The sequence below is a fragment of the Lipophrys pholis genome, assembly GCF_963383615.2.
Source record: "Lipophrys pholis genome assembly, chromosome: 21".
NCBI classification, from domain to species: domain Eukaryota; kingdom Metazoa; phylum Chordata; class Actinopteri; order Blenniiformes; family Blenniidae; genus Lipophrys; species Lipophrys pholis.
The window spans coordinates 4,020,317-4,036,545 of NC_137649.1; the positions used below are offsets into that span (position 1 = coordinate 4,020,317).

General features: G+C 42.1%; 1 protein-coding gene across 3 annotated transcripts; it reads right to left on the minus strand.

Moving 5' to 3' along the window:
- Positions 1-8,218: 8,218 nt before the first annotated feature.
- Positions 8,219-13,911, minus strand: atf3 (activating transcription factor 3). 3 transcript variants are annotated; one of them, XR_013936420.1, is made up of 5 exons: positions 13,801-13,910; positions 11,910-12,168; positions 11,717-11,824; positions 9,927-10,897; positions 9,542-9,796 (listed from the first exon to the last, which is right to left on the minus strand). XR_013936420.1 is itself a non-coding variant. In XM_080490396.1 (4 exons), the coding sequence occupies exons 2-4, from the start codon at positions 12,165-12,167 to the stop codon at positions 10,583-10,585; spliced, it is 681 nt and encodes a 226-aa protein (XP_080346522.1). In that variant the 5' UTR covers position 12,168; positions 13,801-13,911; the 3' UTR covers positions 8,219-10,582. The 3 variants fall into 3 exon arrangements, 2 of the variants coding, with proteins under 2 accessions (XP_080346522.1, XP_080346523.1); XM_080490396.1 differs by having other exon boundaries at positions 8,219-10,897; positions 13,801-13,911; XM_080490397.1 differs by lacking the exon at positions 13,801-13,910 and adding an exon at positions 13,683-13,711 and having other exon boundaries at positions 8,219-10,897.
- Positions 13,912-16,229: the final 2,318 nt, after the last annotated feature.

Consider the following 16,229-nt stretch of genomic DNA (forward strand, 5'->3'; position numbering starts at 1 on the left):
GCAAACTTTTGTAAAACGACCTGATTACATCTCTGTGAAAATGGTGAAAAAAGCAAGCTTTTGTAAACGCCGTGACTTTGTCGCCATGGAAACGGAGGAAAACACGACTTTTTGGAAAACGCTCTAACCTTGTTGCCATGGAAACGGAGGAAGACGCAACTATTCGAAGACACAGTCTCCTTGGAAATGGGGGGGGAGCAGTTTTTGAAAACACTCCGGCTCTGTCTGAATGGAAACTGGGGTGAAACGCAACTTTTTTGGAAATTCTTTAACTTTGTCTCCGTGGAAACTGAGAAAAAAAATGCAACTTTTGGAAAATAGTCCGCCTCCATAGAAACAGGGAAAATTGCAACTTTTCGAAAAATCGTACGCCGTCTCCATGGAAACGGTGGAAACGATCCACCGTCTGGAACGTCACCGTCTGGCTTTGTTCTGAATTACTGAGCTGTTCCTCGTGTGAACAACAGTTTGGTGAAACAGTTATAATAATAATGTCTCATTAAGCTGAACACAGACAAATAAAACCCCAAAACGTAACTTCAATCCCTGTAACTCATTTCATAATAGTAATCAGTTACTCACATTGTTAGCGACAGGGGTGTCAAATTACTGTGCAGCTTCCAAACTATTCTACCCGACCCTAAAAAAAAAAAAAATAATTGGATTTGTTTGTCATCATGGGAATGATGAGAACTCGCAGTTTCAATCAAACAATAAATCTTATCACCGTCGTTTCACATTTATTGCATCAGCCGAGCAGCCACAGTCTGAGAGCTCCGCTGCCCTTTAACATCTGTGACTCACGCCAGGAGTTTCTCATGAAGAGTGCACAAACTCTCATCTTGGTTGGAGGTTGTTTCCACCTCGTCCTTCCAGCAGAAATAGGACGTGTGAGTTTCATCATCACAGCGTGAGCGGAGCAGGAAGCCACTTTTTGAACTTTTCGAAAACGCCCTCACGGAAACACAACTTTTCGGAAACGCTGCTCCTGCGCATACGCACCATGGCCGTAGGAAACGATTCTTCTGCGTTTCTATTGGCTGATAAAGGGACACCGGCGCTTTAAAAAAAAACAATCAATTTACGTAATTTGTCAGTTTTGTTTTCAATCGTTTTCTAGAATTTTTCGCATTTTTGCCACATTGGCAATTTTTGGGGTTTTATTTTTCAACTTATAGTTTATTTATTTTCAGAAAGAAATCAAACATGAAGAGAAACAGAAACAACAAGTGCCAGTCAATATGGTATTTAATGTAAAGTACCATACATTCATGGTTTACAGTTCGAGGTACAGTTGTAGTATTTATGCTGACGCAGCGATAAGGTCACCTAAGGTGACACACAAACAACCGCACACCTACTAAAAGTGTGACATACCTGAGAGGCTGATCAAAGAGTTCACTCTAACCTGGAGGCGTATGAGAAACTGTTCTAAAAACACTAATAGACTCTTTTGAAAAAACTAACTTTTCCATGACTGTCATTGAAAACGGCCAATTTCCACAATCAAATGGTTTGTCAGCATCCAAAATATCTGATAGCACCGTGTCCTGCTCCCTCCCCACATGGCTAAGAACATGGACCGTCCGTCTCATATTGTCCCCTGACAAAACCTTTCTGGTCCCCAGAAATCCAATCTGGTCCAAATGAAATAATGGAGGCGTAAAGCTTGTCGTCCTGAATCAGAACCGATCGTGGCCCAGATGAGCCGCATAGTTCCTACTTCCTACGAGAAGTCATATCCTGTCTGCATGATGGTTTCATTTCCTGTCTAAGCACCTTGGACCAGTCCGCCGGTAGTTCATCGCTGCCTGGCGTCTTGTTATTTTCAAGTCAACAAGTCGTTTTTTAAATTCCTGCTGGGGGGGTTGCTTAGAACACATAACTCCTGGTCGTAATTTCAGGCGTGTAAAATCCACCTTACTGGTCGTTTTCCGGAGGAGGACCGTCTCTTTTAAGTCCATCTACTCTCTTTTGGAGGAGAAGTCTAATAACCCCAGGTCCTCATCGATGGACTGGTTGCTTCCCTGGTTTGGTTGAACATATAAAGTTATATAATAACTTTAAATGATTTTTCTATATCCTCTAGCTTGCTGGACGGCGTTGGCGTCTTATTGAATTTGAGGTGTGTCTGTGTCCTAGTCTAAATGTTGCGCGTTGCCTTCGGGCCGCTTCCTAATGAGATTGTCTCGGAAATCTGTGGCTTTTTTTTGTTTTTTCAAGTTCATCTTTGTATATTTCTTCAATTTCGCACCCGAATGTTTTCATATGATCCAAAAACTGAGGCTCTTTAGTTTCTTTATGAATTCCCTGAAAAAATTTTTTAATTTCTCTTCGAGTTTATTAAGTTTTTGCTCCTTTGATCTTTTCAAAGCACGACCAATCACTGTCATTTCCCCTTTTAGGACGGCCTTTAATGCATCCCAGAGGACAATCGGACTCGCCCCTCCATTGTCATTATTTTCTATGTAGGATTCAGTTTTAGTTTTTATCTGTTTCATTATTAAGTTGACTTGTACTGAACCTCCATATTGTTCTCGTAGGTCTACTATCTAGGTGTAAACTAGGGTATATTGGGGAGTGGTCTGATGCATCCATAGGTACAATGGTGCGTTCCTGTACTCCAGGGTTCCTCGGGGGCCGGCGTCCTGCATGTTGGAGCTCTCCCAGCTTCAGCACGCCTCAATCTGATGATGATGATGATGTAATCGTCGAGCTTGTCAGAAAGCCAAGTAACATCCAGGTGTGTTGCAACTGGGAGAGAAATGACTGAGTCTAGTACAGACCGCATGTGCTGCAGAATAAAATGTATACTTTTGTTGAGATGGGTACAAGTACCTCCAGATATCTGTCTGACCCGCTTGCTTGAAGTGTTGTCGCCCCTCTAAATCCATGACTTTTGCCAGTAGAATTTTCAGTTTGAGTGACTGGAGCAAGGCCTCTCTCATGTCCACGTTGGACCTCAAGTATACTTTCATATATTTTCATCTTTTCTTCTTGTTTTATCGTGTGATCAGAAGCTGTTTTAGCTCTTTTAGTGTTTAAATGTTTTAATTTTTTTGCTTTTTGAAAACTGCTCCCAAGGTGGAACTTTTTGAAAACGCTTTGACTCTATCTCCATGGAACTGGGGGAAAACACAACTTTTCTAAAACGCTGCTACTGCTCATGCTCATCACAGCCGTAGTAACTAGTTACTCTGCACATGCTCAGTAGAGACAATTCGAACAATGTTTGAGTGTCATGACTCCCAGTCCATATTCTCCTGGACTTGGTGGTTTTATTTTGACAGTCACCGTAATAACAATCCAACTTGGTCATCTGTCCACTAGAATGTCCGTGTTCTCCCGTTGATGTTTAGAGCCCATTGTTCTCTGCTGCATGTGTGTGTGGTTTCATTACAAAACAACAGCACCCACTAGTGGCCCAACATGCCAACTACATCATTTTCAACGATTCTTTGTGAACAGACATAATTTTCAAAATGTTGCAGTTTAAATGTGAAACTTTTCTGAGACACAAACAGAAAAACGATGCGTCTTCACTTGAATCATTGTGTAAACGAGGCGTAAAATACATCCAACTGAAAAAAAATCATCGAATGAGACACAGGAGTTCCTTTTCCAGGTAACTTCCAGGTATTTTTAAAGTAGAAACTAGTAGCTGTAGTTTATAATCACAACTGATCCGACTATGATGACGATCCTCTACAATCTATTGCAAAATCAGCAACGTTTCGCTGACTTGTTTGTGTAAATGTTCCAGTAATTATAACCAGCTTGTGCTTATTTTAAGCACAAAAAGTTGTCTTTTAATCCAAACAGCAGAGCCAGAAGAACACAGAGAAGCGCTGTGAGGTAACTGCGAGTCCACAGGTAGTAATTAACATACCAGGGGTGTATCAAACAACCTCCAAGCAGGTTGAAACATCTATAAAAACCAAGCTCCACCCTTTCTTCACACCATTAAAACTTATCCGCGCTAAACAAGTTTTCTTACTCAATACTTCTCAAATCAGACGCTCGGTACCAAATGTAGCCCGGTGCTGATGAGTCTGCCTGTTTTCACTGACGTGGGGTCAAAACTCTTCCGATGCCAACGTTCAAACGGAGACAAGCCGCCGGGATCAAATGATCCGAGCTGGAGTGCTGGCGGTGAGCCCGGAGGGTGGAGTTTTACGAGTCCCATCATTTGCTTGTGTAACTGTGTAATTAGGTTTTCCTTTAACTGAACTTCAAACTAAGTGTGATTGTAAGTTTGGTCTTTAGGGCAAAGCTGGAATCCGAAGCTTGTTTTAGGCCTTGTTTACACGTCTCAAGTGAAAACACATTGGTTTGGTGTTTTCGTTTCAGAAAAGTTTCATGTTTACACAGCAAAGTGTTTGAAATGATGTCCACTTGCACGGAAACAGCAGAAACAATGAAAACACATGTAGTTTTCCTGTCGGGCCACTAGTGGGTGCTATTGCTGGTCTATGTAAAGAATGCAGACAGACGCAGCAGAGAACAATCCGCTCTATACACCAACAATGGGAGAACATTCTAGTGGACAGACGACCAGTGTTAGTCAAGCTGCTTGGAAATAGTAATTAGTTACTGATTACTTCCCTGAGAAAGTAATCCAGTTACTTTACTGATTACTTATTTTCAAAAGTAATTAGTTTAGTTATTTTCAGTTACTTTTCCAAAACATGACGCTTAGCCTGACTATGTTATAGAGCATTAGAACTTTCAGTCTCATTCTATTTGTTCTGCAGATTCCATTATCTAAAACTGAATCAAATGAACACACCTTTTTTTATGAACCTGTTTTATTCATTTCAGCCTTTGAACTTCAGGCACATTGCATCACGCAGAAGTTAAATTAAATGTCTCTGACCTGAAGTCAGTCGTGGAACATTTAAACCTATTTTCTGCACAATGAGAATCCATCCATCCATCTTCTTTCCTGCTTAGTCCCTTTGGGGTTGCGGTGGCAGAGTAGAGAGCAGAGAAGCCCAGGCTTCCTCCAGCTCTTCTGGGGGGACCCCGAGCCGCTCCCAGGCCAAGCCAGAGATATAATCTCTCCAGAGAGTCCTGGGCCGACCTCCGGGCCTCCTCCCAGTTTAACGTGCCTGGTAGACCTCTAAGGGGAGGCGACCAGGGGGCGTTCTAATCAGATGAACCACCTCAACTGGCTCCTCTCAATGTGGAGGAGTAGCGTCTCGACTTTGAGTCGCTCCTGAATGGCTGAGCTCCTCACTCTATCACGAAGGGTGACGCCCGCCACCCTGCAGAGAAAACTCATTTCAGCCACTTGTACCCTTGATCTCATTCTTTCGGTCATGACCTAAGGTTCATTACCATAGGTGAGGGTGGGGATGTAGACGGACCGATAAACAGAGAGCTTTGCTTTATAGCTCAGCTCCCTTTTCACCACAACGGTCCGGTACAGTGACTGCATTACTGCAGCCGCCTGTCCGAACCTGCAGCTGATCTCACAATCCTTCCTCCCATCACTTGTGAAAAGACTCCAAGATACTGAAACTGGCCCCCGGCCAGCTCGGTTGGTAGAGCATGAGACTCACAATCTCAAGGTAGAGGGTTCATGTCCCACGCTGGGCGCCACCTTCCCGTGGGCACACCACCTGCGGGAAGGTTCTTAATGGGTGCCATGTGATCTGGGTGACGGTGCTCAGACTGACACCCCCCGCCACCTGGAAACGGATAAGTGGGAGAAGATGGATGGATGGATGGATACTTAAACTCCTCCTCCCCATCCTCCAGGACTGTGGCCTTGTCATGGTTGAAGGGTTTGCGTGGTCTAGTGGGTGAGTGGGGGTTCCAGAGGTGGGGTGAGTGAGGCACAGAGGTGGGGGGGGGGGGGGGGGGGGGGTGACAGGTCTTGTCTGGGGTTTTCTCTCGGAGTTTCACTTTCCTGTGCTGCTTTCTCGCTGCTCCCTCAGATTTAAGGTGGAATTTTTCACTGTAGATAAGCGAGTGCGCAGTGGACAATCAGGATTTTGTCACATTTTACTGAGTCGAACTCAAAGTGGCGTCGGCAGAACTAATAAATGCTGCGCGGTCCTCCATTCCGTCGCCTGCTGTTCACACTGACGCGACACGGCGACAATTTCATTGTTACGAGAGGAAATCACGGTTTAGTCACGCAGTAATGCGGGTAATCTACAGTAATCTAATTACTGTTTTTGCTAAATTAATTCTTTGCTTAAGTGGTCACTTGAAAAAAGTAATCAGATTACAGTAACCCATTACTGCCAATCCGTGCAGACGACCAAGTTAGATTGTTATTACAGTGACTGTGAACTATAAAACTACCAGGTCCAGGAGAATGTGGACTGGGAGTCATGACACTCTGGAAGGTTGTAAAATCATTTGTGTTTATTTGGTCTTTTTCTTTTTAACAAGAAATCTCAGAAACTAATTAACTGATCTTCATGAAAACTGGTATACGGGTACATTTTGATCAAAGGAAGAACCCATTACATTTTAGTGGCGGTCCAGATCAACAATCACTGTTACAAGTTTTCATTTCATATATATTTCATTTCTATATATCGTTACGCGCTTCACTTTCAATCACTTTAAATGACGAGTTCATTGTGAGAAATGGATTTAAAGCTTGTTTTGGTTTTGGGAGGTGAAGTGAGCGACACGGTGATAAGCCAGGCTTCTCAACTGTGGTTCAAATGATAACCTGGAAAAGGGCGAACAATACTGTCTGAGCTTGTGTTCTTTAAAATTATGAAATCAAAGCACTCTGTTTTTTTCTCTCTCTCTCTTTCTCTCTCTCTCGCTCTCTCTCTCTCTCTCTCTCTCCCCAGACACGTCCAGTCTTGTCTTTCACTGTTTTCCTGAAGCTCTTAACGCACTTGTAGGTCTAAGGGTGACTTCCAGGTGCACAAACAACTCGTCGAAGGACAACTTGACTTGAAGCATTATCAAGTATATTTGATACAAAAACATAAGATATGTATTTCATTATGAAGCGGTCTTGAGGATTAGATCTGAGGTGTGAGGCCGGCGTCGGTGCGAAGGAGGTGTGATAAGCTAAATTTGAGCAAATGTCAGGAGAAACAAACCAATAAGATACTATACTAAATATACATGGACATATACTAGATATCTGAAAAGTATATAAAATATCAATTAGAAATAACAATATGTGAAAGTACAAGATTTATTTTCTCAAAGAAATTCTGAAATGTCCTCCGTGGACGAGTCGTCCTACAATCACATTTCCATCCGGTCAGACCAGTGAGAGCAACTTTTTTGTTTGTATTGGATTAAAGCATGACTCCACTTTTTTCCTAAAATCATTTCTGATGTCAGCGTCGTTGCTGATGTAGGAACTTCACCCAACACATCATCATAAACATCCACCAAGACGAAATGAAGCTTATTCTCACGGGACAGTCGGGCTCACTCCCTGCATGGCTGCTGTGTCGTTCTCCGCTGCCTTCCTATCAAACCCTCTTGATAACAGCAGCGATGACGCTTCACATTTACCAGCAGCAAGCCTGTTTCAGCAGTGGTGGACGGGTCGTTTCCACAAGTGTTTTCAAAAAGTTAGGTTTTCAGTGGCTACTCGTACTGTTGTGGCGTAAACGGACTTACAAAACTTTACGAAGGTTTTGCGTTTTCACTTGAAAATGTTTGCCGCGTAAAAAAGCTTTCGCCTCAAAGCCTCGCTGCCAGGGTGAGTTTGTAAAAACACCCAGAATGCAACAGCTCGAGAACTTTTCTGGACTTTTCACTGTATTTTGCACCAGAGGGTTTCATTAAAATTGGCTTCTTGTTGAGATTGTAGTCATAGTTATATTTAGTGAAAATAAAAACCTTTGCACCACAACAAAGACAAACTTTAAACGTCATATTTAAAGGTTGTTATGTCTCTATTTTACCACTCCGGCCCACTCAAGATGAAAATGGACTGCATGTGTCCCCTGAATAGAACTGTTTGCTTTTATGTTTTTGTTGTCTTTAATTTTTTTCTAAATAGAGATTTGAGTAAAGAGAAAATAATTTGTGAAAATCTCCAGTAAATAACGTTTATCTGGCACCACAGGCCGAGATAAATCTGTTACCGTTTCCCTTTCACCTTGCTCAGCTTAAGTACTGTAATCATCAACATGAGAATTCGCTTTTTGGCCTTTGTTGGCTTCTTTTTCAGTGAAATCAATACAGATAAATTTACACAAGAAATGTCCACATGTGCACCGTCGTTTGAAGTACATTTGTTTAATCACCAAAGTATCAAAAACAAAAGTTTACAGACCACAGAGACGGAAACACACAGTGTAGCAGTGCAGTTGTTCCTGACATCCAACATTTTATTTAGTCGCGCAGCTAAAAAAAAACAAAAAAAAAAAAAAACCTCCAGTTGTCGTAGAAATAGGCACAATGGAGTGCGCAGAAGTCAAACCCAGTGCTATGACAATAACCACAAAAAATAAAACAGACCTATACACAGACGCCTGCGTCCTTTAAACCGCGCGACTCTCAGAGTTCAAACTTCCTCCTTCAGTCCACATGGAGCTAACGCTAATGCTAATGCAAACGGTCGAATCCTGAAGCAACGCTACTTTTTTGACACGCGGGTGGCAAGGTTTGAATAAAGTAGTGCCTCTGTATCAAATACGCGACGACCAAACCTGTTATGAGTACTGAGAGAGTACAATGGGGAGTGAAGAGGACGGCTGTTTGGCCGTGGCTTTAAGCCAGGATAACAAATAAATCATGGCGGCAAAACAAGTAAAGGTATTTTGCCCCAAAGCTCAACCTCACGTTACGACTATCAGCAAGTGGATGGAGCAGTTTTCATACTGAGCTAACGATATCCAGTGGCGACAATATCCAAACCTTTTTCACTTTCGGAATAAATATAGATATTTTTTTAAAAATACAGAGTTTTTCATTTTTTTGTCTTTGTTTTGCTCCATCAAAACCAAAGGAGGCATCTGGTGTTTACGTACAGCAGCACGGAGTTAACGCGACAACAAACATACAAGATTTTAGGTAGAAAACAACACATCTGGCAAATAACACTCATGTAGCTTCATCGTCATAAAAAAACTAAAAAAAACCAAAAACCCCACATAACACTTGAGCTGCTGACTTTAAGAGGGAACGCAGTGATAAATAAAGTGTTCATGTGGAACAAAACAAGTTTTGGGGACAACTTTGCTTTCAGCAAATATCAGATTTGTTAAAAAAAACAACTAACAAACAGTAACATATCGTCGGCATACGTGATTTTACAGGTTTTTTTAGTGAGGGTTTTCCCCACGAAGTGCAGAATTATAAACGCTGTCTGCAGCACGTTTCCCTTTTGAAACCGAACAACCTGACTTGTACGTGAGAAAATGAGGCCAAATGAAATCTACAGCCGGTGTAACGTCCTGAGTTGTTAGTAGCAGCAGATTGAGTCGTTCACGTTGTACACTGAGCAAGCAGACAGGGATAATACAGCTATTTTACAGTAGTCGTCTAATAAATATACTTTGCTACTATTGTTGAGCAAAAGTCTTTTTTTTTTTTTTTTGAGTCCAGTGACTCGCCGTTCAAACAGTCTTCACACTCTGGAGCGGAACGCCGCATCCGTTTCCTTTGGTGGGTGAACGTGTGTCGTTATGTGCCTTGATCACCTGGAAATCACTTTGGTACAAATACAAGAATCCGTCAGTGAGTCAGACCGCCTCGGTAGAACAGGAAACTAAGGCCGAGTTTACACGACAACTGATCAAATGAAAATGCAGAGTTTTTGCACTCTCACACTCACCATGGTAATGGAGAGGGGCTGTTTTTAAAAAGTTGCTTTTCGCTCGTTTCCATGGAGTCGCGGCATTTTTGGCCGTTTCCATGGTAACGGAGTTCGAACGGTTTTTGAAAAGTTCTGTTCCCCCCCCCCCCCCCGTTTCCATGGAGACTGAATTGGCGTGTTTTGAGACGTTGTGTTTTTCCCCGCTTCCACGGAGACGGACATTGTAGTTTTCGAAAAAGTTCCACCTCGGGAGCCATTTTCAAAAAATTTAAACAACTAAAACAGCAATTAAGACAATTGTTACAATTGTTGGAACCAGTTTACTACGGCCATGGTGCACATGCGCAGTAGCAGCATTTTTGCCCGTTCACACAACAACGGAGTCGGAGCGTTTTAGAAACGTTGCGTTTCCAGTGACTCCGAGGAACTGGCCGCCCAAAACGCTGCGAACGTTTTGCATTTTGACTCGAAAACGTTGTCATGTAAAAGGGACATAAATTAAAAATAAATAAGCTGTTGGTGTTTGTTTTAGTGTGTTAATGTGTCTCCTTGGCCCTGACTGTTGCAATAAAAAACAATTCCTAGTTCCTGGTGTGCGAAGGGCGTTCCTGGCGTGTGAAAGTCGTTCCTGGCGTGCGAGGCGCTGGCTGATGTCGCCCTCTTTCTTCCTAGCAGCTTGGTGGATGAGAGCGGAGGTCATCCGAGTTACATTTCACTGTCGTTCTCAGGTCAGCGGTCTGTGTCGCGGCTCCAGCGACCCGTCAGACAGTCTGTGCTACATCGACGGGGCCAATGTCAAAGTCTGAGGAAGAGGAGGCCCCCCTATAGGTGGGCGGGACAATGGACGTGATCGAGCGTCAGGAGTCCGGCGTCCAGCGGCGCATGCAGCGTGGACGTGGCACCGGAGATGGTGGTTGTGGTGGCGGCGGCGGTGAGGCTGTGCAGCTGGAAGGTGCTCTCCTTGATGTGCTGGATGAAGAGGTTCCGCTCGTCCTCGGGCGTCTGGCCGTTCTGGGCTCGGACGATGCAGGTGGGCCGGTGCAGGTTGAGCATGTAGACCAGCTGCTGCTTCTGCTGCTTCAGCTCCTCGATCTGAGCCTTCAGCTCCGAGTTCACACTCTCCAGCTTCTCAGACTCCTGCGGGGGGGGGGGGGGTCAGCTTTTAATACATGAGAACAAACAGCTTCGTCTGTTCATCAGTTCTATTATTTTGCTTTGTTTTATTTTTTTTCTATAAATATTCACTTTAGTCAATTTAAACTTTTTTTTATATTACTTAGATTCTGCAACTATTTTCTTTTAAGTAATTTTGTATTTATTTCTTTTCAGGGTCATTTTGTGTCTTTTAGTGGTTAATCTTTTGATATAATGAAATCTAGTTTTAATGTTTTTTTAATTTGATAATAAATCCGCTGTTGTTTTCATACAGTTTTGTTTTTGTTAGTTTCTCTCATGATCTTGTATCAAGTTGGTATTTTGGGGTTTATTTAGCACCATTTTTGAAGATCCACTTTTCAATCACTCTTTTCCTTTGTTAATTAATTGTGATTTTATATAAATTATTTATATGTTTTTGGTCCCGTTTTGTGTATTTTTCCTGTCCTTCCTAATTTAGTTTTCATGTTCTCTTTCTTTCTTCTTTTTGTTTTGTCACTTTGTGTCTTTTAGGATCTAATATGTTGAAATGTCTCATTGGTTTCAACGTGAATCACAAATCCTGATGATTAAATTCATGACAAACTAGTTTTTATGTATTTCAGACAGTATGGATGTATTTCAGTACAAACTGAATGATTTTTTTTTTCTGCTCCTACAAACATGATCCATCAAGTCTGACAGGGTCGGTAATGAAACTGTCATTTTAATAACCAGCGTGTATATTAATGTCTGCGTGTGTGTGTGTGTGTGTGTGTGTGTGTGTGTGTGTGTGTGTGGTAGAGCAGACGGTCAGCGTACCTTCTGCAGTGATTCCGTCTTCTCCTTCTTCTTGTTTCGACACTTTGCAGCAGCGACCTTGTTCCTCTCCCTCCTCCTCTTCCTCCTGTCGCTTTCCTCTGTTGTCAGCTACAAAGAAACAAACACAAGCCGATCAGACGACCTTCGTCGGGCCGACGGGAGGAGCGTCAGGTCGCCGGCGGCGTGGCCTCACCTCTCTCCTGCCCCCGGGCCTGGAGGCGGGCCGGTCGTAGGGGCGGTCCGAGCTGGAGCTGGCCCCGTCCGAGCTCATGTCGGCGCTGAGCCCGTTGGACAGCCGCTTGGTCTGGATGGCGAGCCGCAGCTCCTCTTTCACGATGGGCGTGAAGTTGGTGAAGTCGTCCAGGGTGAGCGTGCCGGGCGGCGAGAGGCAGGGCACCAGGGCGGAGCAGCTGATGTCAGCCAGCGACGGGCCCGAGTGCTGCAGCATCATTCTGGAAAAGAACAAGAAAACACTCAGTAAGTACTCTAAAAGACACCAGTTACTTCTCACTACAACTTATGTTATAGTACTGAACTGTATGCTTATGAATATTTCTATCTTTTTAAAGCTTTATATAGAAATCCTCATGTAAAAAGTGTTTTTCTGGTCATTTCATCCTTTTATTGTGATACCAGTTACTGCTTCGCCCTGTAGCCTATATATTAATATAGAATATTACATAATCAACTACTGTCATATTGGCTTTTTAACTGAACTATTTATTATTTTATGTTCTTCCTGTGAGGAGCAATGCTGCAAGAATTTCCCCCAGGGACAAAGCAATACTCTATTTCAATTCTAAAAAATACCAAAGGCAGGAATATTATTAGATAAACATACAGTTCACAAAGAGATGGATTAGAAATACGTTAAATTATTTAGCTCCACCCAGAAAAAAATAGAAAAACTTAAAAATTGGATTAAAATTAAATAAGTACTATTATTAAATATCAACATGTCTTTATCGTTTATAAGTGAACAAAGGATGAAACGAACAGAAAACACAGCAACAGTATTCAAAAATAGGAATTATAAATCTCAATATGGATGAATTTTAAAAAACATCCTACAAAGTTTATTTATCTTATTTTCTTTCTTTCCAGGAACGTCCAGTCTTGGGGTTTTATTGATAGTTTTCATTTATGTATAAAAGCCCTGCACTGTATGATTGTCATGTTCCAACTCAAAACTTCAAAAAGAACTTGATTTAAAAAACTAAATCTGAGTTGAAAAGTAAAGGAACATTTGTAGGATAATAATAATAATAATAATAATAATAATAATAAAAGTCATCTGAAAAACCGTAGTTTATATTTCACAATGAAATAAATAAGATCAGGAAGATCAAGGGAGCAAAGTTTCTGGGAAAAAAGTGCCTAAATAATAAATGAGGGCGATTAATAGGTGGTGGATGTTTTGTAAACAGAAGCAGGACTGATGACTGACAGCTTGAGAAGACGATTACAATGACAACATATTTATCCTCCCAGCTTCTCTTCACTCAAACAACTGAAGAGTTAAAGAAAAGGACTTTCTGAACTAAGATATAAAATAAATCACGTAGAAATTCAAAGTGATTTTTAAAATCTAAAGTTAAGAAATAAAGTTACATTTGAACGTCTCATCTATTAAAGCACAAAAAAAAACATAAACATGAAATCTTAAAAGAGTTTTTAAGTCTTAAGTATTTTCAAGGTTGAATGAATGAAGTTGTTTTTCATTCAAACGATTATTTCAGCTCTTTGCTGTCACGTTTAAAGTTATGGAATTATATCTACGGTGTGAAACGTGCTTTTATTTATCTACAGAAATGGATCAATGGGACGATGACAAAGTTGTTTAGAGATGAAGTAAAGTGAAATACATTAAATACCGAGGACGTATTTATCCCAGCATGCGTTACTATAACGAGCTGAGAGGGAAATGATGATAATTCAGTCGTAATAGAAGAATCCCAAAGTTTACCCGGCGCGTCCCGGGACGCGGAGCGCGCGGAGCCGGAAACATCCCGGTAACTCCTTCTGATAACCCCCCCGGTCACACCGCTCCTCCCTCCCCGGACAGAAAGACCAGCGGATCGTACCTGTAAAGCGTGTGTGAGTGTCCGGTTCAGGTGCGGATCGTTCAGTGTGTCGCTGTGTCGCTGTGTCGCGCGCCGCTTCGCCGCTCCCCGGTGTAAAGTTGCGCTTGTGCCCGGTCCGTTGCATCACCGCTGCTTTTATAGCGACACGGAGGGGGCGTGGCCTGTGACACGACACATCTCAGACAGCCTCCGAGAGAGAACGAGCGGGGGGGGGGGGGGGGTGGGGTGACGTCATCCTATTTATAGTAGGCTGAGCCTGCGGTGACGCAATCCAGCGTCCAGCGCGAGGCTCTGCCATAACAGGACAGGCTTCCCCCTCCTCTTCTTCCTCTTCTTCCTCGAGTGTTTTGCTTGATGTCCCATTAGGGGAGGGGACAATAACCGGGAATAACATTCCAGCATTCTAGAAATTTCTGGAGAAAAAAAAGAAAAGAAAAAAAGATGTCGGATTAAGTTTTTTCACTTTTTTTCCAATTATATAGGAAATAGAGAAGTCACGTGTCATAGTTAAATATTTACATATTATACATACAGATATATACACTTAAGTAATTTAACTTTTCTTTTTCAGGTTGAACCTTAACTTATTAGAATACATTACAATACATCCATATATACATTTTCTGTTGTCCCTTCTTTTAACACTTTACTAGTGTTTTAGTTTATAATTTGTCTTTTGGGAAAGTATTCTCATACATGTTAAATTTACTAATTAAAAACCCCCAACAGTTTAGTATTGGAGTGTTTTCCTTCTGATTCTTCGCTCACTTCTTGTCTTGTGTCACTAATCGATTCATTGATCAATATTTAGAATCGGAGTCCACGAGGAAGACGTCCTCAGCCTCGGTTCTTTGGATTTCCATTCCAGACATTCCAGGTAAATGAGTGAATCCGGGGCGAATGACACCAGCTGGTTATTTATTGTCTGCTTACATCTTCCCTCGCCGGGGTATAAAACCCCCCTGGGGGGTAACGGGGAGGGGGCAGAGAGGAGGATGGATGGACGGTGGTGGTTAGATCTTCATACGTCTGTCTTTTTAATGTGGGTTTACCCTCTGAGGAGACACAGTGATGATGTAGGTACGTAAAGAAACAACAACTGCATGTTTTCTTTCTTTGCCGTTATTTTGAGGCGCGTTTGAACGAGAGTAAGAGGCGCCACTGTTTTCTACTACATGGGGAATTTCTGTGTCTTAAATAGTCTTAATCAGATGATCTTGTTTACAGATTCCTTCAGAGGTCATAGGAGAGGTACTGGACATGCCCCAGCAGTGGGAAACTTGTTGTTTAAAAAGCTTTTTATTTGTTTATTTGCCCAATAATGAATGAGAAAGGAGCTGGAAATGAGCCAGACAACTGACTGATTCTATCTGGTTGGTACAGTTAGATGTTTTTATGGTGGAAAATGAATATATTAATAAATGACATGCTGTGTGAATCAGCACAATCCCACCAACAATAACAGGATCAACACTGGAAACACAAGTTTTTCATCGATGACATTAAAATGAAGTCACTCTGTGTTTCAGTTCGTTGCTCAATGAGCCCACTGGTATTATTTTTTAAGATTTTACTCAACATTTTGCTGCACAAGGAAAAAAAATGGTGCTCGAGGTTCTCTATGTGTCCTGTTACTGTTTCACTAAACCCCTGTTCACCGGGGGAGGAGCGGATTATTGATCCTGAACCGCTTCAGTCCTCCTGACAGACATTCATTGTCGTCTTCATTCTCAGTTTGCACTTCCCTTTTCTTATCGAAGAGCTCAGAATATAGAGCATCTTCCCCCCCAACTAACTCACCTAACATACACCACCTGAAGTGAATGAGTACGCATTACTAACTCAACTACTAACTCAGTCTCCGTGGAAACGGACTGAAATGCAACTCTTTGAAAATGTTCCGTCTCCGTGGAAATTGTGGAAACGAAACTTTTTGAAAAAGCTCCGTCTCTGTGGAAATGGAGGAAAAAGGCAACTTTTCAAAAATGCTCCATCGCCATGGAAACTAAGGAGAACGTGACTTTTCAAAATCGCTCCGTCTCTGTTGAAAAGCATGTTTTTGAAAATGCTCAGACTCTGTGGAAACACAACTTTTTTTTTTTTCCGAAAATGCTCTGTCTCCATGGAAAAGATAACTTTTTAAAAATGCTCCATCGCCGTGGAAACTAAGGAAAACATAACTTTTCAAAAATGCTCCCGCCCTGTGAAAAAGCACATTTTTTAAAAAAGCTCAGACTCCGTGGAATACACAACTTTTTGAAAATGCTCCAACCCCATCTGCGGGAAAAACGCAACTTTTTGCAATCACATCCTCTGTTGTACTTCCTTCCTCACGTGTTTCGTTTCCTGTCCGTTCTAAAGGTCTCACTGTTGTAATCCTGAAACTTCCCGTTTCTTTAACACACTTTTTCACTTTCATTTTCACCTGC